Here is a 23,800-nt window from a genome sequence, read left to right as displayed (position 1 = left end):
GGCCCAGGATCCCCAGAGCCAGAGAGATGGGGGAGCCGACATGCTGGGAGGAGCAGCCTGGGATCCGTTTTGAAAACGGGGAAAGGGGGCAAAGCCGGCAGCAGGAAGCCAGGCCCGTGGACGGACGCAGGTCGGAGAGAGGCAGGAGGCGGGCGGTGGAGACGGCGCTCAGGAGAAGGCAGCGCCCTGCCCCTGCAGAGCGTTCCTGAGGACGAGGCCAGGGGCGCCCGGAAGGCAGACCCGTGGTGGGAAGCCAGGGGAGGCAGGGCGGCTCGAGGGCAAGAGCGGGGAAGAGGCCAGGGACGCCGAGGCCACAGGGGCCCCAGCAAACAGGACGCGGCTGGCGGCCGGCCCGGCGGAGCCCGGGAGGGCCCGGGAGGAAGGGCCCGGCGGAGCCCGGCCGTGGCCTGGGCCGGGGGCCAGGGCAGAGTCGTCCCCCCCGCCCCGCCCCCAGACACGGGAGACGGCCTACCTGGCAAAGTTGTCCTCGGAGCCCGGAGCCAGGGGCGCGACAGCAGAGGGTGAGTCTGAGAACACGTCCACGAGCAGCCCGCCAGAGGAGGGGGGGGGCCCCGCGGGGACCGGGGGCGCGGCCCCCAGCCCCAGGAGGTCCGCTGACGGCGATGGTGTGGACTGGAAAACAGGGACGCAAGGCAGGGTCAGTGCAGAACCTGCTGGGCACAGCGCCGGGCCAGCCCGGGCTGCTCCCCGCCGCCGCTCCAGAGAGGGGCGTCTGGTTTGAGAAAGACACACGTGCCTATCGCTGACCACCATGCAAAGCCTGGGGCGGCGAGGACCACAGGCAAGTGACTTATCAGGGTGCGCTGGTTTTTGGTTTTGGGTTTTGTCTTTCATCTTTTTAGGGCCACACCCATGGCATACGGAGGTTCCCAGGCTAGGGGTACAATTGGAGCTGTAGCCGCCGGCCTGCACCACAGCCACAGCCACGTGGGATCCAGGCCACGTCTGTGACCTACACCACAGCTCACGGCAATGCCAGACCCTTGACCCGCTGAGGGAGGCCGGGGATGGAACCCGCGTCCTCATGGATCCTAGCTGGGTTCGTTAACCACTGAGCCATGACGGGAACCCCTGGGGTGCCCTCTCAAGCACTTTTAACTTTTATCCTATCACAGAGAAAGAGTAGATAAAAAGCCTGCAGGAAAAAAAAACTGGAAACAAATAGCTGCTTTTCAACGCCAGGCAGCCGACGAAGAACCAGCCCCTCCCAAACCACTCAGCACACTCCCCCCCCCCACCCCCCGCCCAAGGCCCCACCAGCTGCCCAGAAAGCAGATGCCCACACGCAGGGCCCGCATCTGCCAGGCACAGAAGCTCCAGAAATGCGCAGCGTCTGACTCCCGCGAGGAGGGTGTCGTGGGCAAGGACCAGGAATGGGAGAGCCCCTCCCGGGACCTCAGGAGGCGGCAGCCGGCAGCCGGCAGCAGCTCTCGCACCCGCCTCCCACCACCAATGCCGCCCTGCTGCTGAAAGCCAAGGGCCTGCTCTCTTCCGGCCCTGGGCACCCGCCAGCCTCGCCCTCAGCCCTGCAGCCGAGCTGAGCTGGGCGGAGGACTCAGCACGCGAAGATCACACCTCAGTGTAAACAAGTGCTTATTCCGCTTCCCTACTCAGAGCGTCGCACTGAATTCCTGAAAACTCACCTGCGTCGGCAGACGCTCTGACGTGTGACAGTCTACTTTGAGACAAAGACGCCCTTATCAAACTGGCAAAGAGCGTGTGGGTCTGAGTGGCGGGAACTCTGCCCTGTGACGGCCCCTCCGTCCCTGGGGCTCCAGGGCGGGCAGTGTGAGGCCGACCCCGGGGCAGAAGGCGCTGGCTAGTGGGGGGCTCGTGGGTAGAGCCGACAGGCCAGGCCGGACTCCCCAGCCAGCGGGTGGCCAGGAGGCGGCGAGGGGACCAGAGAAAAACTGGCCACACCGCCGTCAGGGAGGGTCTGGGTGAAATGGCCCGCAGGTGGCTCCTGGCCTGCGCAGCACCTCGGGACCCGCGCCACAGGCGGGCGCCGGCCTCCCCAGGAGCCCGGCCACCTGAGGGCGGCAGGCGAGCGCGGGCGCCTCAAGCCTCGCTAAAGACCATACGAGAAAGGCGTCTGTCATGGCAGGACCACCTGCAGCCCGTCGGGTCATCTCCCCTCCGCCTCCTTCCACCCCGGCCCCTGAAGAGCGGCTCCAACGCCCGTTAAGGTAGGAAAACCCTTCTGTGCAACTCACCAAACACGCACCGCAAACGGGCTAACAGACAGAAGCACGGCTGTTCTGCCGGGAGGACGGGAGGCCCGGGAGCCACTGCCCCTCCCCGACGCCACGGCGGGCTCTACCCTCCTCACCACCTCCCCATTTTAGGACTCGGGAGACCCTCCCCAAGGAGTTGGCAAGGTGCCCCCTCTGCACAGGCTGCACCTGCCCCGGGCGCCAGCCCAAAGCCCCGGGAGAATGGGAGTCTCCCTCCAGACGCCCAGCAGAGGCGGCCCTGGCACCGCAAGAGACTGGAGATGCACAGAAGGCGAGCCGGAGCCAAGGAGCCGACCTCTGGGACCGCCACGGAGAAACCCCCCCCCAGCACGGCCTCTGATCCTCAATCAACACCATCCTGGCCCGTGCTACACAGAAGATGTCACAGGTAAGCATATAAGCGCCAGACACCGCAATGCCGCTGTGAAGAGGGCCCCCCGCCCCCAGGCTGGAGGCAGGGGCAGGAAGACTCCAGGACAGAAGCCCAGTCCCTTTGCTGTCCCGTTCCCCTGCCTCCGGGCCTAGTCCCCACTACCCCACCCTGAGGACAAATGAGAACCCCCATCCACGGCCTCCAGAGGGCGCCTCTGGAGAGAGCATCAGGACGCAGGTGGGGGCCCGAGGGCAATGGCACCCCAAGTCAGGTCCAAGCTCAGGGCTCATGGTGGTCCCGGGGCAATGGCGCACACGGGGGTGGGGCGCAGACCCCCCCAGAGTGCCAGGGCTCAGACACAGGCACACTGTGGACCCACAAACCGCCCAGGCCCCATCTGCAGGCACGCAGGCACACGGCACCTCTGGGACCTGTCCTGGGCCCCCTGACATCCCCCTGCCACACCAGCATCCAGGAGGGAGAGACGGCTCTCCAGGCTTCGGTCCCACTGGACGGAAGGAGCCGGTCGCGGAGCCGTGGGACCGCCACCCAGCAGCGCGACAAGCCTGCCCCCAGGCCCCCCACCCCAGCTAGGGCGAGAAAGGAAGCAGGCCACTCTCAAGCTGGCATCTTCCCCCAGCAACGCTGGGGCCACCTTCCCAGTGCCGCCGGCTCTAACCGGCTCTCCACTGAAAACCTCCAGGGGCAGAGGAGGGGATCCGCCCCAAGCCGACGCGGAGAGCAGGACGGGCCCGCAGACAGGTGGGCCAGAGCGTGAGCAGGCGGCCTCACCAGAGCCCAGGCCAACACAGAGCCGACTCTGAGCCAGGCGACGCCTGCCAGGCTGGAGAGCTGGCCCAGGTGTCGGTGTCAGCCCGCCGCCGACAACCGTCGGGGCTCCCGGGGCTCAGGGACCAGCTGCCCCAGGAGCTCGAGCAGGGTGCACTGTCAGGTGGGAACGCACCGCAGCGCTGGCGCTGGCCGGGGCAGGCTCGGGGCCCCCGTTGACGTCGGCGCCCCTGTCCCGCTTGGCCTCCTCCAGGTCTGTCACCGTGCTCGGGCCCTTCTTCCTCTTGAGCTTGGCCAGGATGGAGGACTCGCGCTCCGGGAACGGGGGCATCTCCTCCAGGACGGTCGCCTGGCGGGAAAGCAAGCCAGGGTCAGCGCCACGGAGGGCGCCCGGCTTCCGGCCCCGGGCGGGGGGCGGTGCCCACCAGGATGTCGGTGCTGGCCACGGTGCTGAGCCGCAGGTACTCCACGGCCCGCTGCTGCAGCTCCACGTCGGCGTTGCGCAGCTGGCTGTCGCTGCGCAGCACGTCCTGGATGGTGCCCTTCACCTCCGGGAAGAGGTTCACGAACTTGATGTACGTAGACAGAAGCAGCGCCCTGGTGGGGACGCTGCAGAGGTGGAACTTGGAGTGCAGCAGGTTAAACTGGATCAGCGGGCTGCGTGGGGGCACAGAAGGGGCACAGGTCAGCCCCGGGGCCTGGCCCAGCCCCCAGGCGTCCCGCAGCGAGGGAGGGTGGGTGACGAGTGACTCAGGAGACCGGCCTCCCGCTGAGGCCTCGGCCGCGCCCTCCCAGCTGCGGGCTGAGTGCGGGCTGCCCTTGGCAGGGCCTGACCCCCGGCCACATGGCCCTCCCAGCAGAACCCCGACGTTCCGCCCGGGCCACCAGAGCCAACGCAGCCAAGAACCAGGGCGAGGGGCTCCCAGCGCCAGGCACTCACCTGGATCGGGGGTCTCCCGCTATCAAGTTCCCAAACTCCCCCAGGACGTAGCCACCCACTTTGACCAGGTTCTCGTGGCACGCCGGGGCCTGGAGGGCCTGCAAAAGGGTGCGTGGTGAGCAGGGCCACGAGCGCAGCGCAGGCCGGAGCAGCCGAGCCGGGAGCACGGGCTCAGCCGCCTTCCTGTGGAGCGCGGCCCCCCACGCCAGCCTGGCCCCCGGAACCCCGAGCCACTCCGGGCACCCGTTCCGGCCCGTCCGCCCTCCAGGCCGCCTCGGCAGAGGGGGCAGGAGCAGGGCAGCCCCAGGGCCGCGGCCGAGGCCGCCCCCAGCATGGGAGCGGACCCCCACCTGACAGGCAGGCCCAAGCAGGGCCAGCGCCTGGCAGTACCCGCTGCTGCCCACGGGCCGGCCGAGGCCGCGACCCCGGGCAGCCTCTCAGTCCGGCGCCCTCTGGGTAGCCAAGCGTGCCTCGCCCAGGACCGCTGTGCGGAGCTCAGGGCGAGAAGGGACGGAGGCCCCGCCGAGGCGCGGCGCTGCGGGGGTCAGGGAGTCGGGGGCGTGGGGGCGCGGGCGGGGGGGCGGGCGCCGGTGCACCTCAAACACGGTCTTGGCGGCGTAGCCCTGCGCGTCGTCCCGGTTGACGACGATCTGGATGACGCGGTACCAGACCTCCTCGCTCACGAAGTCGCCGGCGACGCGGATCAGGCCGAGGATGGTGTCCACGTACCACGTGTAGTCCACGGCGTACTTCTCCGCCAGGACGGCCACCTTCAGCACCTGCGGAGGACGGCGCACTCACCGGCCCGCCGCGCCAGCTCGGGGCTTCGGAGGGCCGGGCCCGCGGACCAGAGCGGCCAGCAGGTCCTCGAAGGGGCCCGGGAAGCTTCAGGCGCACAGAGGCACTGGAGACCACCAGCCACCTCCTCGCGGAGGGTCTGAGGCTGCCGCACTGGCCGCCAGGCACACGCGCCGAAGGGGAGGCTCTCGGGAGCCCCAGGAGGGCACGAGAAACCCCACTGGCAAAGGGGCCATGCTCCCCGGGGCCGCTGCTCTCACCAGCTCCCCTCTCCTCTCCATGGGAGACCCGCCCGCTGCCCAGGGGCACCCACTCCAGGCCACTGAAAGCAAACCGCTGGCCTCTCCAAGACACAGGCTCTCCTTGCCCTGAGCCTGCCCTCCACAGCACGAGCTGCCACCCTGACAGCCCCCCGCCTGGCTCCACCTCCCGACTGCACCCTCAGCCCCTGCTGCAGCCCGGCCCCCCGCCACCTGCTCTGCGCTCCCTCTGGCCTGTCCCGAGCCCCGTGTCATTCTGACACACCCTTGTCACTGCCCTTGGCCTTGTCCTTCAAGCCCAGGACTCGCTCTGACGCCGCACACTCAGGGCCCCTCACAGTCACCCTGGCCGGTGTCCCTGCTGCCGCCACCCTGCCATGGCGGCCTGGCTCCCAGGGACCTCTGCACCCTCATGCTCTCCGGCCAAGGTCCCTGCCCAGGTCACTGCCACAAGTCCTCCACGCTCCCTGACAGAGACACCTCCCAAGCCCCCAGACCCGAGGCCCCGCTCTGCCCGTCCTCACCACCTGCTGCGGGCAGGGGCGCTGAAGGCCCAGGTGTGGAGGCCCCGCAGTGCGCAGAGGTCGGGCTGGCCAGGCAGACGGACAGAGCACAGGCCCAGGACCTGAGAGCAGTGATGGCCGCGTCCTTGTGTCGGCGAACTGGGCCGAGGACGGGCACTCGCCAGTTAAGGGAGTAAGAGCCAAGGTGGAGCCCACCAACACGCGGGACCTCAGAGCCAACGCAGTCACACTGAAGACGGCGCCAGCTCTGCCCAGGGCACCACGTGGCAACAGCCCCCCCGGCCCTACCCCACCCGGAGGCCCCCTCCCTGTCCTGTGCCCTCCACATACCCTGGCCCTTTTTCCGGCTGGCTGACAGCTCAGTCAAGGGCCACACCCTCTGAGAGGGTGACAACCTGCTCCAGGGCTGCCCATGCTCCCCACTGAAGCTTGGCCATCAGCCCTGAGGGGCCAGCAACCGGCCCCTGGACCAGCCACAGTGGCCACAGCATTGAAAAAATAAACCCAAGCATCAGGAGTTCCCTTTGTGGCTCAGTGGTAAAGAACCCCACTAGCATCTAAGAAAACATGGGTTCCATCTCTGGCCTCGCTCAGTGGGTTAAGGATCCAGGGTTGCCATGAACTGGGGTGTAGGTCACGGATGCGGCTCGGATCCCGCATTGCTGTGGCTGTGGTGTCGATTTAACCCCTCGCCTGGGAACCTCCATGTGTCATGGGTGTGGCCCTAAAAAGACCAAAAAAAAAGAGAAAGAAAAAATTGACCTGAACATCTGACTCTGGGCAGAGCCACGTGGCTGTCACTTTCAAACCAAACGCCAGCCGAGAGCGGCCCTGAGGGTCACTCACGGCTCTGACCCTGGACACTCGCTCCACAAAGGACCCAAGGGGCCTTGGCTGTGCTCTGCCCCCAAGGAAGATTAATGCTTTTCCAAGACACGGAGGCTCAGGCCGCTGCACACGAGTCCACGCCGAGCCCCAGCGGCCCTGCGGGAAGCACGCCAGACGCGCGGAGGTCCAGGCCTGCTGCTCTCGGTTCCCAGGCACTCCGGCCCCTGGCTCTGCGCCCCCGACTGTCCCTCAACAGTGAAGCCCGCGGGGCGCGCGGGGCACGCATCGGGTACGCCTGCCCGCGCTGCAGTCGGCCAAGGCCACAGGAAACCAGCCACCGTGCAGCCGCAGTGCCCAGGCCTCTCCTTCCAGGGTCTCAGGAGCCCCGAGAAAAACCCGCCAAGCGAACGAAGATGAATGCAAAGGCACAGGTCGCGTGGTTCTGCCCCGGAATCTGAATCTGTGCTGCCTCGGCCACAGACCCGAAGCCTCCCCTGGGCCCTGGGAGGTGGGCAGGGCCGCGTCAAAGCCACTCTGAGAGACTAGCAGGCTGGACGCAGGACACTGACAGAAAAACTAAAGCAGGAATCTCTTACCGCAGCTGGCAGACTTGCAATAAAGTCTGAGGAACAGAGTTCCCGTCATGGCTCAGTGGTAATGAACCCGACTGGCATCCATGAGGACGTGGGTTCAATTCCCAGGCCTCGCTCAGTGGGTTGAAAGATCCAGCGTTACCACGAGCCGTGGTGCAGGCCGCAGACACGGCTCGGACCCCATGCTGCTGTGGCTGCGGTGGAGGCCGGCAGCTGCAGCTCCGATTCCACCCCTCGCCTGGGAACCTCCGTATGTCGCAGGTGTGGTCCTGAGAAGCAAAAAAAAAGTCTGTAGGACGGAACCAGAGACGAAGCAAACGCTTTGGCTGAGACTCGCGCGTCGTGAAGCCACCAGAACTCACAATCTCCTCTCGAATAGAGTAGTCGGCCGTCTCCAAGTAGCTCAGCATCTCGGCCACGATCTGCTGGGCGTTGCTGCGGTCGCACATGGCATAGAGCAGGTCCACGGCCCGCTGCCGCACGCTGACGTCCCGCTCCGTCTGGGAAACAAGCCCGAGGCAACAGCCGCGTGAGCAAGGCCCGGGGGGGAGATGGCGGCTGGCCATGGCGCCACCCACGGCGCCACCCACAGCGCCCAGGTGAGCCAGCCCCCCCCCCCCAGTCCTCAGCAGCCCCTCTCCCTTCCGAGACTCACCATCCAACCCCAGGGACCCCCCCAGGCTCGGGGCCTGCAGAGCCGCTCACAGGCCAACTCACCACCCCCGTGCTCCTGCGCTCGGACCAGGCAGCTCTGGGCCGGCTGGGCTCGCGCTCCGGCCCCCAAGAGGGGTCCGAGGCCTCCCACGGTGCAGTCACAGACCAGCCCCTTCCGCGTGGCCCGGGAGCCGGTGGCAGTGCTGGGTCCCGACCCCACCCCAGACGCGCCCATCAGCTCTGCCCTGGCACAAGGCCGCTGCGCAGCAAAGGTGAGAGGCGCTGCTGATGGGCCGAGCCCTCTGCACCCCAAGGACGGGCTTTTCTGCCCCAGGCACCAGAGGAGATGCCAGAACCACGCAGAGGAATGAGAAACCCCAGAAAGCTACATTCGAACCTTCGTGTGGCCTCGTGTTCAAAACACAGCAAAGATGTCTGTTAAACACGCGCACACACGAAGAAACAGGGCCGGCCCGACCCTCCACTGAGCCCGGGACCAGGACGGGGGCTTTGACAGCCTCCGTGCCCGCCCGCAGCGACACGGCCGCGGCCGACCCTGGCGACCCCGGCGAGCGGAAGACCTCGGCTGCATTCCCACCTCTAGAATCTCAGCTCCTTGAAAAAAGGGCATGTTCTTTTGCAAAGAGTGAGTTTTCTTGGAGACAAGGACAAAATATTTTATCCTTCTACCAAAAAGAAAAGTTTCCATCAACTCGAAAAAACATTTTTTTTTGGCTGCTCCTGGGCACATGGAGCTCCCGGGCTAGGGATCACACCCGAGCCACAGCTGCGACCTGCACTGGAGCGGCGGCAACACTCGAGCCTTTAACCCGCGGTGCCCGGCTAGGGATCGAAGCTGCATCCTGGAACTGCAGAGACGCTATGGATCCCCTGCGCCGCAGCAGCAACTTCTATCAAAGCCACTTTTTATTGTGACGCTGCCCACATGCAAGATGCAGTGTCAGCTGCCCTGTGTGGTGACGGCCACCTTGCAGGTGGCCAGAGAACTGCCTGGGGCAGGCGAGGCTGGCCAGACCCACTCTGGGTCCAAGCTGTGCAGCCGCCTGTGACCCCCTGGCCCTCACCAGCAGCTCCCCGCAGCTGCGGCACCCAGGACCAATGACCCGGGGGGCGGGGAACCCCCCACCCCCGCAGCGAGGTGGCACCCGGATCAGCACACTCGCCTTCAGGGCGTTGGTGACCGTCTCGATGTGTGTCTTCACGGCCTCGTGGGAGAACTCGGAGCTGGCCAGGGTGCACATGCTCTCCAGGGCCAGGTAGCGCAGGTTGGTTTCCCGGTGCTGCAGGAACTGGCCCAGCTGGTTACACGCGCGGACGAGCAGGTTGGGCTCACTGCACGGACAGGAGAGGTGCTGGGAGGGCCCTGCTGCCTGAGGCGGCACACCGCCGAGCACGGGCTCCAGGGCCCCGGAACTCAGACCCTGGGTCCCATTCCCTCTGGGCCTCACGCGTACCAGAGCTTTCCCAGCGCATCTGCAGAAATCTGTGCCCCCAGGAGGCTACACGCAGCCAAGGCACCAGGACCTGAGCCTCTGCCCTGAGCTCAGGCAGGTGGCACTCGGCTTCATCAAGTCGCGGCCAGGAGTGGCCTCTGGGCCAGAGAAGCCGCCTGGCCACTGCCACTAAGAGACGCTCAAGAAAGACGCACAGGTGTGGACCCAAAGGAGGCCACGGACTCAGGCGAAATCCCTGCCCTGTGCTGGTGACACTGCAGCCTTTGAGGCCGGCTGGGCCCGTCGGGAGCCCCCCGCCCCGCACCTGTCATGGTGGATGACGAGGCTGATGGCCTCGAAGAGCGCGGCGTTCTTGGCGTTGGAGTGCTGCACCTTCTTGGACTTGGGCGGTTCCTGGGCTTTGTTCAGAATCGTCTCCAGGCACTCGGTCAGGCGGCCTCGCACGGCAGGGTCTTCTGGGCAAGACAGACGGCTGTCGGCCGGGCTCCCCTCGCTGCACCGCCCGAGCGTGGGTGACCCTCGCCTCACAACCAACACCAGGGCCGAGGCTCCCTGTTCGAATCACGCGGCCACTTCAACGAAGAGGCTGCGGCAGCTCGGATAACCTCGTCCCTCTCGTTTCTCTTTTTTGGCTGCCCCGCTGCACGTGGAGCTCCCGGGCCAGGGATCAGATCCGAGCCACAGCTGTGGCCATGCCAGATCCCTGAACCCACCGTGCCGGGCCAGGGATCGAACCTGCCTCCTGGCCCTGCAGAGAGGTGGCCGATCCCGTTGCGCCACAGCTGGAACTGCAGCCTCGGACAATTTCACACGGTACCTCACACCCCCCGCAGCAGGGCCCGCGACAGGGCGAGCAGGGCCCGCTACAGGGCGAGCAGCTCACACCGCCACGTGAGAGACTCGGGAGGAAAAGCGCTCGGCCCCAAACCAACGAGGACGAGACGTAAAGACGCAACGACAAGGCCGTCTCTGTCTCTACGGCAAGTCTCACTTCTACCCAGGGCTCTGCCCCGCACTCGGCCCGCTCGCCAAACGTCGCGTCTCGGAATAAGACACGAACGGTGTCTCGGGGCCCGCGTTCAGGTGACACACGTCGTTAAGGTGACTTAGGACATGGGGTTTCAAATGGGTTTCAAGACTTATTCTAAAAGATTGTTTCAAAAACCTCTGCAGACCTGGCACTGCATCTGCCTGTCTGATGAGCAGAGCCAACCCCAAACCCTGACCACAGCGGGAGCCTCCACCAGCTGCTCCGGGACAGCAACGCCCGAGGCTCGCGATGGCAGCGGCCGGCAGGATCCTCAGGCGAGACCCAGGGACGGGGCGTCTCTGCCACAGCTGGTACCTGGGGGCGGGTAGCACTGCAGCAGCCTCAGCAGCTTCACGGACAGCCAGGGGGCCGGCACGAAGTAGTACGTGTAGTCCTGGAGGTCCGTGGAGGCCGACGTCACGATCTGCAAGACAGCGCAAGGCCGCGGGCGCTGGGCCGGTCGCCGAGGGGCCCTGCCGCAGGGCCCCCAGGCACGAGCGCCCAGACCGTGTCACACCCGCACTGCGGCCCAGGCGCCAGGAAGAGCCGCCTCTGCTGCGGGAGGGCCACCGCCCCTCCAGGGACCCGTGCCGCTGACACCGACCCGAAACCTCTCCGTGAGAGATGACGGTCACTTGAAGGTCAGAAACAAGGCGGCCGTCACCTCCCACCCTCGACCCTGCGTGGAGGTCGGAGCAGGAGCCGCAAGGCAGGCACTTTAAGCCAACAAGGACTGGGGAAGGAAGAGAGTCGTCCCTGGCCACAGACGGCAGGACGGGGTACAAAGACGCAACGCCATCCACGTACAAGTCATGGAAACTGACAGCTAAGCCGGGCAGGGCTGCTGACGTCAAGAGAAACAGTCAAAAACCAACTGCATAAGCCAGCAAACAGTATGTTACGATAACATTTTTAGGAGTTCCCGCCATGGCGCAGTGGAAACAAATCCGACTAGGATCCATGAGGTTGTGGGTTCAATCCCTGGCCTCGCTCAGTGGGTCAGGGATCCGGCATTGCTGTGAGCTATGGTGTAGGTCGCAGACGCGGCTCGGATCCCACATTGCTGTGGCTGTGGTGTAGGCCGGCAGCTACAGCTCCAATGCGACCCCCAGCCTGGGAACCTCCATATGCCGGAGAGCGCAGCCCTAAAAGACAAAAGACAAAAATAAGATAAAACAGAATACCAAAGACCTTGCACTCAAAAAAGCAAATATATTCACTGAATAAAAGAACTAAGCCCCAAACTCGGAGCTCCGTGCCCGCCCGCAGACCTACTCTGCTCAGCCTAGAGACGGCCAGCGAGACAGAGGTCTTGAACTCCTCCGGGTTCTTCTGCGCCAAGGTGGTGATGAGGCTGGTGGCCGCAGTGACCACCCCCTGGAAAGAAGAGGACACGACAGCACACATTCAGAGGCCAGGCCGAACACCTGAAGCCCGCCTCTCGTTTCGAACTCATTTTCCGAAGAAAACTTTTCGAGCAGCAAACGGACGGCCCACGGCTCCCAGGGACCATGTGATCGGCCCTCCATGTGTTTAGACACGGAGACGGCACACAGGGGTTGCTTCCTTTTTCTGGCTTCTCTCTGAAAACTGGGAAACCTGCAACTCCTCAGCAAAGGCCAGCAGCGGAGGGCAGCGGCTGGGCCCCCGTCTCTGCCCAGCTCCTGCCTGGCTCTGAGCACTGCCCCGGGTTAAGCACTGTGTGTTGGAGTTCCCATCGTGGCGCGGTGGTTAACAAATCTGACTAGGAACCAACCATGAGGTTGCAGGTTCCATCCCTGGCCTCGCTCAGTGGGTTAAGGATTCAGCGTTGCCGTGAGCTGTGGTGCAGGTTGCAGACGCGGCTCGGCTCCCGCGTTGCTGTGGCTGTGGTGTCGGCCGGCAGCTGCAGTTCGGATTAGACCCCCAGCCTGGGAACATCCATGTGCCGCAGGAGCAGCCCTAGAAGAGGCAAAAAGACAAAAAAAAAAAAAGCACTGTGTGTGGACCGCCGGTTCAGATTCGCTAGAATCGTCGTGACTCCAGCGTGAGAGGGTGGAGACAGTGGCTTGAAACGCCCGTTCTTCCCCTTCTCGAAAAGCGGGCCAGCCGGGCCTCCTCCACCGGTCCCAGCAGCGCCGCAGTCCCGAGGACCGCCGACCTCCCCAGGGAGCCCCGGTGGCGCTGGCCTCCGCACGCGGCCCAGGACACTGGCGTTTCTTCCCAGCAACTCGGTCTCCGGCAGGGAGACGCCGGTCAGGCCCAGGAGGCAAACAGGCAAGAATCAAAGGCGAAGCCAGGAAGCTCCCCGAGGAACAGACGGAAACCGGCCTCGTCTCGCGGGCCGGCAGCCGCCTGCTGAGCGGGCGGGGGAGGCGGCAGGGGCCCTGCGGCAAAGAGGCCGAGACGAGGAGCCGGCGAGCCCCACAGCCGACCTCACCCGAGCCACCGCCGTGCGAGTCCCCCGGCTGTGCAAGGACACCACGAAGGCCACGTCAAAGACGCGGCTCCAGCTGCCTTGCGGGCGGTCCGCTGGTCGGGGCAGCGCGTCCAGAGCCTAAGGAACGCGGCCGGCACGGCCTGCGGGCTCCACGGGCAGAGGCTCGCTCAGGACCTGGCCTGGTTCTCCAGGAAGCCGCGCGGGCGGTGAGTGAGTGAAGCAGGCGAGGTTGTGACAGAGCCGGGCTGCTGAGCGCAGGGTCTCCGCAGGCGGCATGGACAGGAGGGGGCTGGGGGCCCACGCGGCCCGGGCAGCTCCTCCCGCTCCTTCATGCTCACGCCCCCCCTCCTGCCCCCCCGCCAGCCTTTGGGCCCCATCTGGCATTGCACCGGCCTGGCGGAGGGGCTGCACATCAGAGACCCCACTCCCTAACACCGGCCCTGCTCCCGCTCACAGGGACCCCCCCCACACACACACAAACACCCGAACACCCAGGGACCCCTGACCTTGAGACCCAAGAAGCCAAATCTTGGGCCTTCCGTGGCAAAACCAGGAGGTGTATGACACGGAAGCCGTGGCCCACGGACGGCAGGCCTGCCGATGAAGGGACAGCCGGCAATGAGGCCGGCCCGCCCCGGCTGGCTGCCAATGCCCCCCACTGTCCACTGCCAGCAGGGCCCCACCAGGAAGGGCCAGGCAGTACCCTCGGCAACAGAGCCACGGACGGGACGTACAAAAGCAAGCCCAGCAGCCAGGGCAGAAGCACAGTGTCCAAGAGGGGCCCGGCCGCCCTGGGAATGCAGTGCTCCGGGCGGACGTCCGCCGGTGCGGGCCTGGGCGCCTGCCCCACGTGGCTGCAGGATGCTCCCCTGACAAGCAGGAGTGAAGCCGACAGGTGCCAAGACGCACAAAGGGCAGCATGGCACCCCCGGAGGCCCCCGCCCCACCTCCTCTGCTCCTGCCGGTGGCTAGCGGTTCCAGACAGCAGCCCAGGCCCTCCGTCCACTCCAGCTTCCAGCCTGGGCCTGAGTGAGGCCAGCCAGTCTCTCTGAGCCTCTCTCCTCATCTGCAAAACCGGTGAGAGGCCCGCGATCTCCAGCATCACCGCCTGACTCCACGGGCAGAGTCTGAACCCTAAGAGCCCGAGCGCGGCCCCGTGTGTGTGGTCAGCACATGAAAGCTGCAGGCACAGTGCTCGGGCCCGGGGCCCCTTCCCGGCAGCACGGCCGGGGAATGCCCGCTCCACGCTGGGGAGGCTGCCCCATGCGACCCCCACGCTCCCGGTAAGCGTGGGAAACGGGCTGTGCCCCCGCGACATGCCAGCACCACCACCAGCTCCCTCCCAATCCACACGCGGTAATCGTCTATTTTTAAGTTAATCTTGTTGTCTTTTTTTAGGGCCACGCCCGAGGCATATGGAGGTTCCCAGGCTAGGGCTCCAACTGGAGCTGCAGTCGCCAGCCTATGTCACGGCCACAGCAACACCAGATCCAAGCCGCATCTGCGACCTACACCACAGCTCACGGCAACTCCAGATCCTTAACCCACTGAGGGAGGCCAGGGATAGAACCCGCCTCCTCATGGATGCCCATCAGATTCGTCTCCACTATGCCACGGCGGGCACTCCGAGTTAATTTCTTTTTTTTTTTTTTGGCTGCCCCTGCCACGTGCAGATTCCCAGGCCAGGGATAAAACCTACACCACAGCAAAGACAACACCAGACCCCTAACGGCTAGGCTGCCAGAGAGCTCCTCAAGTTGATTTTTAAGGCGGATTTCTCTTCTGGGGAAAAAAATGAAGTAACAGCTAACAGTGCAATGGGACACTCCAGGTTGAGTTTCGATTCTCTCACGCACAACCCAACCCAGGCGGACGAGGCCCCTCGGTCCAGCGCCAGCTTCTTGCTGAGCCCGCCTTCCGTTTCACGGCGGACCAGGGCCTGGAGCGCGCGGCCAGGCCAGCCACAGCCACTGAGCGGCCCTCCGCTCCCCGTCCGCACCTGTGACGCGGGGAGGACCCAGCCTGGCTCGTGGGCTGGCTGTGCAGAGGAGCAAGGTGCAGGCCAGAGCTGAGCGGGGGCCACGGGGCACCCCCACGACAGCCCGAAGCGAGGCACATGCAGCGAGGGCTACTCCTGGAAGTCTCTGTGCCCAGCGAGAGGGTGAGCCCGTGCCCCACGGCAGGGGCCCCAGGCTCCAGCCACGGGCTGTGCAGGTCGGAAATGACACAGCCGCCCCCCGACGCTGTTCTGAAGGGGGAGGGCCCGTCTGCAGGCACCTACCAAGTGCTGGTCGTTGAGAAGGTGCACCACGCGGGACGTCCAGTCGCCCATGGGGACGAGGTCGGGGGACGTCCTGTACAGGCGCAGCAGGCACAGGGCCGCGCTCTGCTTCACGCTGTCCATGGTGTCTCTGCAAGAGGGACGGCACGGTCACTCCGGGGCTGCAGAGGCACCCCGTGTGGCCCCCACACGCCGAGCGCGGCCCAGAGCTGCAGAGAACTGCCCAGAAGCCCCAAGGAAGCAGAGGGTCTCCGTGCCGCCTGCGCCTGGACAGTGATGGACAGCCATCAGCTCCAGGGGCCGTCTCCCCAGGCCTGGGCCTCGCCCCGAGCGCGGCCACAGAAAGGGGCCGAGCCACCAGCCCCCTGCTCGTCACCGAGGCGGCAGTTCCGGTCCCTGGTACCTCCCAGCGGCTGAGGGCAGCCTTGGCGGTGCAGGCTGACAGTCCGCTCATGTTCCGGTGACGGAGTTGCGGCATTTCTCACAGCGCACATAATTACACCCAATCCCAACCGGCAGGTGTCTGAGCACCTGCGCGGCCACGGAGCCCCGTGTCCCCGACCTGCATCATGACCGGCAGGGGCGGGAGCCCTCCTGCGCCCCCACTGCCGTCACGCACCTGCCCAGATCCTTGCTGCCAAAGCCCTGGAGCAGCTGCGTGCAAAGCCCGCGAGCTGGAAGCCGCACGGGGAGGCCGGCGGGGACACGCAGGTGCCCAGGAGAGGGGCACCTGGAGGTGCTCTGCCCCGGCTGTAAGGCCGGCTAAGGACAGTTTCCAGGGAGCTGCCCCCCACCCCCCTTCCCTAACCCCAGCCCAGTCCGGCTGCGCAGCCAGGCAGGCAGCAACCCTGCCATGGAGGGCCCCGGTGGGGCCGTCCAGACATGTCTGGAAGGCGCTCCCTCCTGGCTCAGTGGGTTAAGAACCCGACTGGGACCCATGAGGATGTGGGTTCGACCCCTGGCCTCGCTCAGGCGTTGCCGTGAGCTATGGTGTAGGCCGCAGACACGGCTCAGATCCTGCATGGCTGTGGCCGCGGCTGTAGCAGATTCGAACCCCTAGCCTGGGAGCCTCCCTCTGCCGCGGGTGTGGGCAGAGAAAAGAAGGGAAAAAACAAAAGAGATACGTCTGCAAGAACCCGTGCCCAGGCCCGGGGCCTGCCAGCTGAGCGGGGCTCCTGTCCCGTGCGGAGGGACGAGGAAGGCGTGGGGCCGTCTCTCCCCCTCGCCTCTTCTTAGCTTGCTCATTCCCCATGGGCCCAAACCGAGATGAAAAACCCCTAAACTGCCCGCCGTTCCAGAGCAAAGAGAAGTCCCTCTACTGAGAAGCTCTCTCCTGGAGGCGGACACTCTGGGGACGAGGGCGGATGCCTGTCCCTCTGGGCCCGCGCCACACACACCGGGCACGGCGGGCAGCCGTGCCCTCCAGGATGGCCCGGCGCTGTTTCAAACGGCTTCAGAGCCGCCAGCCCCCCGGCTTCCCTCCAAACGACAGAGGGGGTTCCTGAGGACTTGGGTGCGCGACGGCTGCCTCAGTCCCGCCTCCGGGAAAGGGCCAGAAGTGGCACCGTGCCCGCAGGCCACCGCGTGCCCTGTGAGGCCCCAGTGCAGGTGGTGGCTCCACCGGCTCCTCGGCAGCTCCGGGGCGGGAGGGCCTCTAAACGCTCTGCGTCTCCATCTCGTCCTCTCGGCGCCGCACCCGACGGGGAGGGCCCGGGGCGGCACCGTCTCTGAGTGGTTCCACACTGAACCACTTCACGCGAGGGGGAAGCGCATTTGCAGCCCGGCCCCGGACGCCTACCCGGCTACAAGGATTTTCGGAATCTCCCCGGCAAAGGCCTCGGCCATCTCGCGGCTGCCCACGTTGGCGATGCAGTGCAGGGCCAGGCCCATGAAGGTGGGGTTGCGACTGGCCAGGTCGTTCTTGACGGCATTGTTGATCAGGCGGATGAGCTCGCTGTTGGAGTTCACCAGCACGGAGATGAAGAGGTAGCCCTGGGTGCGGAGACAGGACAGAGGCTCGGCCCACAGCGCGCTGGCTGCTTCCAGGCTGCCCTGCGGGCCCGTCCGCCTTCCTCCCGCCGGGGAAGGTCTGGGGACGAGCCCAAGAGGCACCGAGGCGCTGTCCGCACGGGATCAGCCACCTCGGTCCCCCGGCCCCACGCGCGTCTCGCCGGTGACCTGCGCGCACCGCCGTCCCGAGCAGCCTGGGGAGGGGCCTCGGCTGTCACGCAGCAACTGCGGGACGTCCAGAAACGCAGCTGCCGGCCGCCTTCCCTCTCTCATGAATCCGCCTCTGGCCCCGGCTTCCCCGGGTTCCAGACTGCGTCACCCCCACGCCGGGACACTGAATTCTCAGCCCCCAGGGGTCTCGGGAGAAAAGCGGGCCAGGGAGCTCGCCGCCTCCTCCGAGTTCCCACCCTGCTCTACCTCTGGCTGTCCTTCTCTGCCCCCGCCCGCCTCGTCCACCCCGCGTCCCGTCTCAGCCCAGGGAGCCCTCCCTACCGCCTCCCGCTTCTCAGGGCCCGGGGAGCTGTAGGCGCGTCCTTCGCTGGGCACCGGCCACAGCCCCGGCCTCCCGCCTGGGGTGATGCCGTCTCCCCACCGCAGAAGAGCAGGACCCACGCGCCCCCGGGACCCCCCGGCACACTGCAGGCTCCACAGCAAAATAAATCCTGCTGAGCAAGTACTAATACTTCACAAAATTCCGGGGGCACCTGGGGTATCTTTTCCGTTTCTGTAAGTTAAGTTTGTGGACAAATGGGAGGAAAATGTTACTCTCTAACACTCAAGAAAACCCAGAAATCATCCTACTCCAAGAGGACGCAGGGCCGACGTCACCCAGCCTGCGAGGGCCACAGCTGCCCGGCACCGGTCCCGCCTGGGAAGGCACGGCAGTGGAGGCGCGGCCGCCTGCCTTTGGCCTCTAAACCGTGCGGCTGCGGCGCCCGCTGCGAAAACAAGTTGCACGAGGGGCCACAAGGGGAGCGGGGCTGTGAGGTGCCCGCGAAGGCACGGGGGGAGGGACGCCGGCCCCTCCCTCGGGGGCAGGCCTCGTGGGGACCGGCACGCGTCATGTGGGACCTGCTGGGTCCGGGCCGCGCCCACCCAAACCCACAGGAACCCCGACTCGGTGGAAGGTGGAAGCAAAAAGCAAGAAAAGGAGTTCCTGTCGGGACTCAGCCGAACGAATCTGACTTCGGACACAGGTTCGATCCCGGGCCTCGCTCAGTGGGTTAAGGCTCCGGCGTTGCGGGAGCTGTGCTGTAGGCCACAGACGCGGCTCGGATCCCGCGTGGCTGTGGCGCAGGCCGGTGGCTGCGGCTCCAATGGGACCCCTCACCTGAGACCGTCCATGTGCCGCAGGGGCGGCCCTAAAGAGACCAAAAAAAGGCAAGAAAAAAACGGCCCCTTCTCAGGGGGCCCCGGGGGCAGGGCCGAGCGCCGCGGCCGCCACTCACAATCTGCTTCTCGGTGTATCTGTTGGAGCTCAGCAGGTTCACGGCCTCCATGTGGCCGAAGTCGATGTCGTGGCCCAGCAGGAAGATGAAGAGCAGCTTGCACACGTACTTCTTCTTGCTGTAGCCGTCCAGAGCCTTGTCACCTGCGGGCAGGGGCGGGCGGAGCAGGAGGCAGGCGGTGGGACACAGCGCCAGCCCAGCCAGCACACGGCGGCGTGCACGGTGGAGTCCCAACGTGTCCCCGCACGCCACCAGTCCGGACGCCCACCCGACGGCAGGAGGCCCGCCCCCAGACGGACCCGGGCAGATGCAGGCAGGCGGCCTCACTCCAACTGCCCATGCCCCTGCCGGGCCACCCTGTCTGGCCCGGGAACTTGGCCTTTTAAGTGCTTGCGAACAGGCAGATCAGGCTTCTCGTCGTGGCTCAGCAGTTACCGAGCCCAACGAGGAACCGCGAGGACACGGGTTCGATCCCTGGCCTCGCTCAGCGGGTAAAGGACCCGGCGTTGCTGTGAGCCGCAAACATGGCTCAGATCCAAGGGTTGCTGTGGCTGTGGTGCAGGCCGGCAAGGGCAGCTCTGATTCGACCCCTAGCCTGGGAACTTCCATATGCTACGAATGTGGCCCTAAAAAGCAAAAAAAAAAACCCACAAAAGGACAGCTGAGCAATGCTGTCTCCAATACCAGAAGCTGTCATTTCCCCCGGGAAGTGCGGGACTTGTCTAGCCAACAACAGAGGGGACCGCCTGGGAGGCTGGCCGTCTTCCGGGCCAGGTGCTGCAGGACCCGACGCAGGGTCCCTCCCACAGCCCCTAAGGCTGGGCGCTGGGGACACCAGAGGCAGCATCTGAGGGCCGAGCACACTGGAGAGTCAGGCCCACGGCTCGGGGAGAGCAGCTAAGAGCCTTGGGCCGGACGTTGTGGGGGGGGCGCTGCCGGGACCTGGGGGGGAAGCCAATGCCATGAGGCCATCTGGGAACCTCACAAGTACCTCGCAGAGTCAGGGACCAACCCAGGTCCCAGCCCAGAGAGGAGGTGACAGGTGACCCTGGCTGAAGCCAGGCCCTAAGGAGCACAAGCTCGGGGGGGGGGGGTGGAAGGGGTGTGCTGTACCCACAAAGGGGACAGACAGGGAAACTGGTATGTCTGGGCCACAACCCAGCACAAGCGGAGAGAAGCCACAGCCCCCAAGGACGCCTGGCCCAGGCCTGCTCTCCCCAGGCCTGGCAGAGGCGGCCAACGCGCAGCTGGCCCCTCCCCTGGCACCTGTCCCCGCAGGACCCTCCTGGTCTCAAGCGCTTCTCACCTGCTCGAGTGACCCCGCAGAAGCCTCTCCCTTCCAGCCGCCCACCTAATGTGGCCTGCACCCTGGCTTCTCTGAGCTGCCCCCGGGCTCCAAGGAGGCGACTGCAAATCCATCCTCTGGGGCCACCTGCTGCTGGTCCTGCACCCTCGAGGCAGTGCAGCAGCTCCTCACAGCGCCGTCCCCCTTGCCCTCGGTATGGCCCGCCCTGGCACCCCTGAGCGAGGCCACCCTCCGCCGGTCTGGTGTGGGCCAGGGCTGTTGAGATTCCGGTCATCCCCACTGCTGCACCGAGGCCCTTCTATTTGCCAGGGGGATGAAGACAGTGACACCCACACCCCTGACTGCTGGGAAGGTCCCAGGGGAGCAGGTAGGAAAGGCCACAGACCACACGTTCACCCCAACAGAGGACCGGGGCTCCTGCCTGCGCCCCTCAGGGCTGGCACAGAAGGGAAACGTGCCCCCTTGTCCTCCAGTGGCGGCTGGAGGGGAGGACAGGTGCCCTTCCATCGCCTGCCAACTGCATCAGAGCCAGGCCAGCCCTGCAAGCGCCACCGGCACTTGCCCCTCCTGCCTGAGCCACTCACGCCTCTCGGGCCCTCACCCATCCCTTCCGCCAGCGGCTGTGGCCAAGGCAGCCCAAGGTAACTGCTCTTTAGGGCAGAGAAGGGTCGCCAGCCCAGCCTGGCATCCAGAAGCTCTGTTCATGACCCAGGAAGCCTCGTGAGACATGGGCTCGCCCTCTGTGCCTTAAGGACAGGAGCCTCGTGCGACAGCTGTGGCCTGCGACACGCAGGTCTCCAGCCTCCTGCCTCCACGGGGGCGGGCTCCCAGCCCACTGCGAGACCTGGACCCGACCACCCCCAGGCAGACCCTGACAAGTAAGAGGCCGGGAAGAGCCCACAGGTTCCCCTGCAGCTGCAGCCCCCACCTTCTGTCCCTCGGGAAGTGCGCCCAAGCTCCAGAGACCAGTCCTCCTGGGCGACGCTCCCCTGAGCCCCGTCTCACCCTTCTCTCCCGGAGCTGGGCGCTCCCCGAGCATCCTGTGATGCTCGGCCAGGTAAGAGCCGACTCCGAGCCTCCCTCCAGCCCCACCTCAGCCAGGAGAGGCTCTAGAACTGCTCACACCAGAGGCCTAACTCTTCCCTCCCCAGGAGCCCCACAGACCTGGGGCGTCCTCTTGACTCGCCCCAGCACTTACTGAATCCAGCTCTTTAAGAAAAGGAAACGAGGAGTTCCCATCGTGGCGCCGTGGAAACAAATCCGATTAAGAACCATGAGGTTGCGGGTTCGATCCCTGGCCTCACGCTCAGTGGGTTAAGGATCTGGCGTTGCCGTGAGCTGTGGTCTAGGTCATAGACGCGGCTCGGATCTGGCGTGGCTGTGGTGTGGGCCGGCAGCTGCAGCTCCGATTAGACCCCTCCCCTGGGAACCTCCACATGCCACAGGTGTGGCCCTAAAAAGACAAAAAGACCAAAAAGGGGTGGGGGATGCAAATTAAAAGCACAGGGAGGCACCACTGCACACCCACTAGAAAAACTACGGTTTAAAAGACGAACCACGCCCAGCTCTGGCAGGGCTGACTGTGGAGGGCTGCGGACTCAACACGGCTGCTGGGGGCACAAAACAGGACAGCCCCCCGACGACACGGCGCATCCTCAACAGGTCAGACGCGCGCGTCCCAGGAGTGACGCCAAGCCCCATGTGCCAGTTCACAGCAGCTCCAGCCGGCAGGCAGCACAGAAACAGCCCAGACGTGCACCCTGGTGAGCAGGCCAGTGCCGTGGGCAAAGCCCGGAAGCGCCACGCCAAGTCACAGACAGCAGACCGCGAAGGCCTCACCACACGCTCCTTCCCCGTGAGATTCCCAGAAACGGCAGAACTCCGGCGGCAGAGAGCAGCTCCGGGCCTGCGGGGGCCGGGGAGGCGGCCAAGCGGAGGGACGCAGGGCTCGCACTGCGTGCAAAGGTTGTCTGTCTTGTCTGTGGGGTGGTGACACAAATGGTGGCTTTTGGCACGTATTTACCAAAACTCAAATTCTACACTGAAAATGAGGGCATTTTACGGAAGGTTACATCCCATAAAAACAGCCTTTTGAAAAATTACTCTGCCATTGGCGTTTCCGTTGTAGCTCAGCAGTAGCAAACCTGACTAGGATCCCTGAGGACGTGGGTTCCATCCTGGCCTCGCTCAGTGGGTTAAGGATCCGGCGTTGTCGGGAGCTGGGGTGTAGGCTGCAGACTGGCTCAGGTTCTGCGTTGCTGTGGCTGTGGTGCAGGCCGGCAGCTACAGCTCTGATTCCTCCCTTAGCCTGTGCACTTCCATATGCCTCGGGTGCGGCCCTAAAAACAAACAAAAAAAATTACTCTGCCAAAATATCCCAGGAAAAGAAGAGCAAAAGATGAAAGAGATGGGCAGGTGACAGCAAGCGGTGCCACCGGGCGGCAGCACCTGGAGGGGGCAGAGCAGCCCTGCACGTCAGCGCGGCCGCTGCCCCCACGAAGCGGTGGGTCTCTGCCAAGTCCCTCTGCGCCTCCGGGGCCTTGTTATTGGTCTTTCGACCCTTAGCACCTGGACCTGCTGGGCCCAGCAGCGAACCAGCAAATTCCTGTCGCTACGGGGCAAACTCCTGAAGCCCAGCAGGAGAAGCACCGCCGAGCTTCCCGACGGGACCGCCCAATGCCTGTTTCCAGAGGTTCCAAGACTGAGCAGGGCCAGTTCATGTCCCAGGAACGGCTCCCCCCACCGGAAAGCCCAGTGGCATCCACGAGCCCCGGTTCCCGCCCAGGGCTCTGCCCCCAAGACCCCAGATGGCTCTCGTCCAGCCCAGCGGCCCTAGAGCCCACCTCCTCCTGGGGGAGGTGGGAAGACACCGCCACCGCGGGGCACAGCCTCCGGCGTGGCAGACGGCCAGGCTTCCCGAGGACGCCCCTGGGCGTCCCCAGCCCTGTCCACAAGCCGGCCCCTTCCTCGGCCTGCTGCCAAGTACTTCAACCTCCGCGGACGTCCACCTCAGCCCTCGAGACGCTGCCCTCACCCAGCGACCTGGGCACCAAGCTGCCCGCTCCCGTCGGGCCCGGGACGGCCGGTCTCCGGCCTGAAGCGCGCCCCCGCCCTCCTCTAGCTCAGGCCTCTCCTCCTCGTCGGGAAAAGGTCCGATCACCTTCACTCTGAAAGGAGTTGCGGACACAGCCTCGGCACCATCCTGACAGGAGCGGCGTCCCCGCGGCTCCGGGGACACCCCCGCGCCGGCCACACCCCGCCGGCCCAGCCCGGTTTCCTGTCCCGCTGTCCCAAGTGCGCGTCCAGGTGCGGACACGGGCTTCTCCCTCGCTGTGGCCGTGCTCGCGGCATCAGCGGTGGGGAACGTCCGTCACGGTGGTTCCACTTCCTCCCGGGAGGGGACCAGGCCCTCCGACCTCTGTGCCCGGGGGGCTGTCTCCCTGCCCACACGGACCCACCGCCACCTGCCAGGCACGGCCCCCACCCGAGCTCCCCATCGCAGTTGCTCATCTTTCAGTTCTAGAATCTCCCCTCGGTCTTACTGCAAAATCGGCTACGTCACTCTTTTTAACCCTTGCCAAGGCCGCCGCTGAAATGTTCAAAGGCGCTTCTGTCCCCGTGAGCGCGGTGCGCCTAGTTCTCCACCAGAGTCTGGACCCGCTTCCGTTGTCCGTTGTCTCTGCCAGCTCTCGCGCGGGACCCCGATTCTCAGGGGGCCTCCGCATCTGCGACGATGCTGGGCAGCATCCTGGAAAAGTGCCCCGTGGGCTCCTCCCAGCCGACGACAGGCACAGCTCCCTCGAGAGGAGCGGGTCCC

General features: G+C 65.7%; 1 protein-coding gene across 9 annotated transcripts in view; it reads right to left on the bottom strand.

The window, feature by feature from the left end:
- The window catches only part of AP2A2 (adaptor related protein complex 2 subunit alpha 2), a 47,899-nt gene that overhangs the window by 5,921 nt on the left and 18,178 nt on the right, over positions 1–23,800 (bottom strand). The window contains exons 4-17 of one of the 9 annotated variants that reach the window (XM_085010390.1): positions 21,420–22,169; positions 18,678–19,289; positions 17,018–17,211; positions 15,220–15,349; positions 11,795–11,896; positions 10,835–10,943; positions 9,794–9,941; positions 9,199–9,367; positions 7,723–7,860; positions 4,954–5,136; positions 4,358–4,455; positions 3,843–4,074; positions 3,593–3,766; positions 473–633 (exon numbers count right to left, since the gene is read on the bottom strand). In XM_085010390.1, the coding sequence (XP_084866516.1) occupies positions 473–633; positions 3,593–3,766; positions 3,843–4,074; positions 4,358–4,455; positions 4,954–5,136; positions 7,723–7,860; positions 9,199–9,367; positions 9,794–9,941; positions 10,835–10,943; positions 11,795–11,896; positions 15,220–15,349; positions 17,018–17,211; positions 18,678–18,728 (1,889 nt within the window). In that variant the 5' untranslated portion in view covers positions 18,729–19,289; positions 21,420–22,169. Of the gene's footprint in view, positions 1–472; positions 634–3,592; positions 3,767–3,842; positions 4,075–4,357; positions 4,456–4,953; positions 7,630–7,722; positions 7,861–9,198; positions 9,368–9,793; positions 9,945–10,834; positions 10,944–11,794; positions 11,897–15,219; positions 15,350–17,017; positions 17,212–18,677; positions 19,290–21,419; positions 22,170–23,800 lie in introns of all 9 variants that reach the window. The other 8 variants (XR_014836673.1, XR_014836674.1, XM_085010387.1 and 5 more) reach the window with 8 other exon arrangements.

The sequence above is a fragment of the Sus scrofa genome, chromosome 2 (assembly GCF_054392235.1).
Source record: "Sus scrofa isolate SSC_HxYL_T2T_F1_AM1 chromosome 2, Sscrofa_HxYL_maternal_Yorkshire_Landrace_v2.0, whole genome shotgun sequence".
In the NCBI taxonomy this organism is placed as follows: Eukaryota; Metazoa; Chordata; class Mammalia; order Artiodactyla; family Suidae; genus Sus; species Sus scrofa.
The sequence above is the reverse complement of the archived record's forward strand: the minus strand, read 5'-3'. Positions and strand labels throughout refer to the sequence as shown.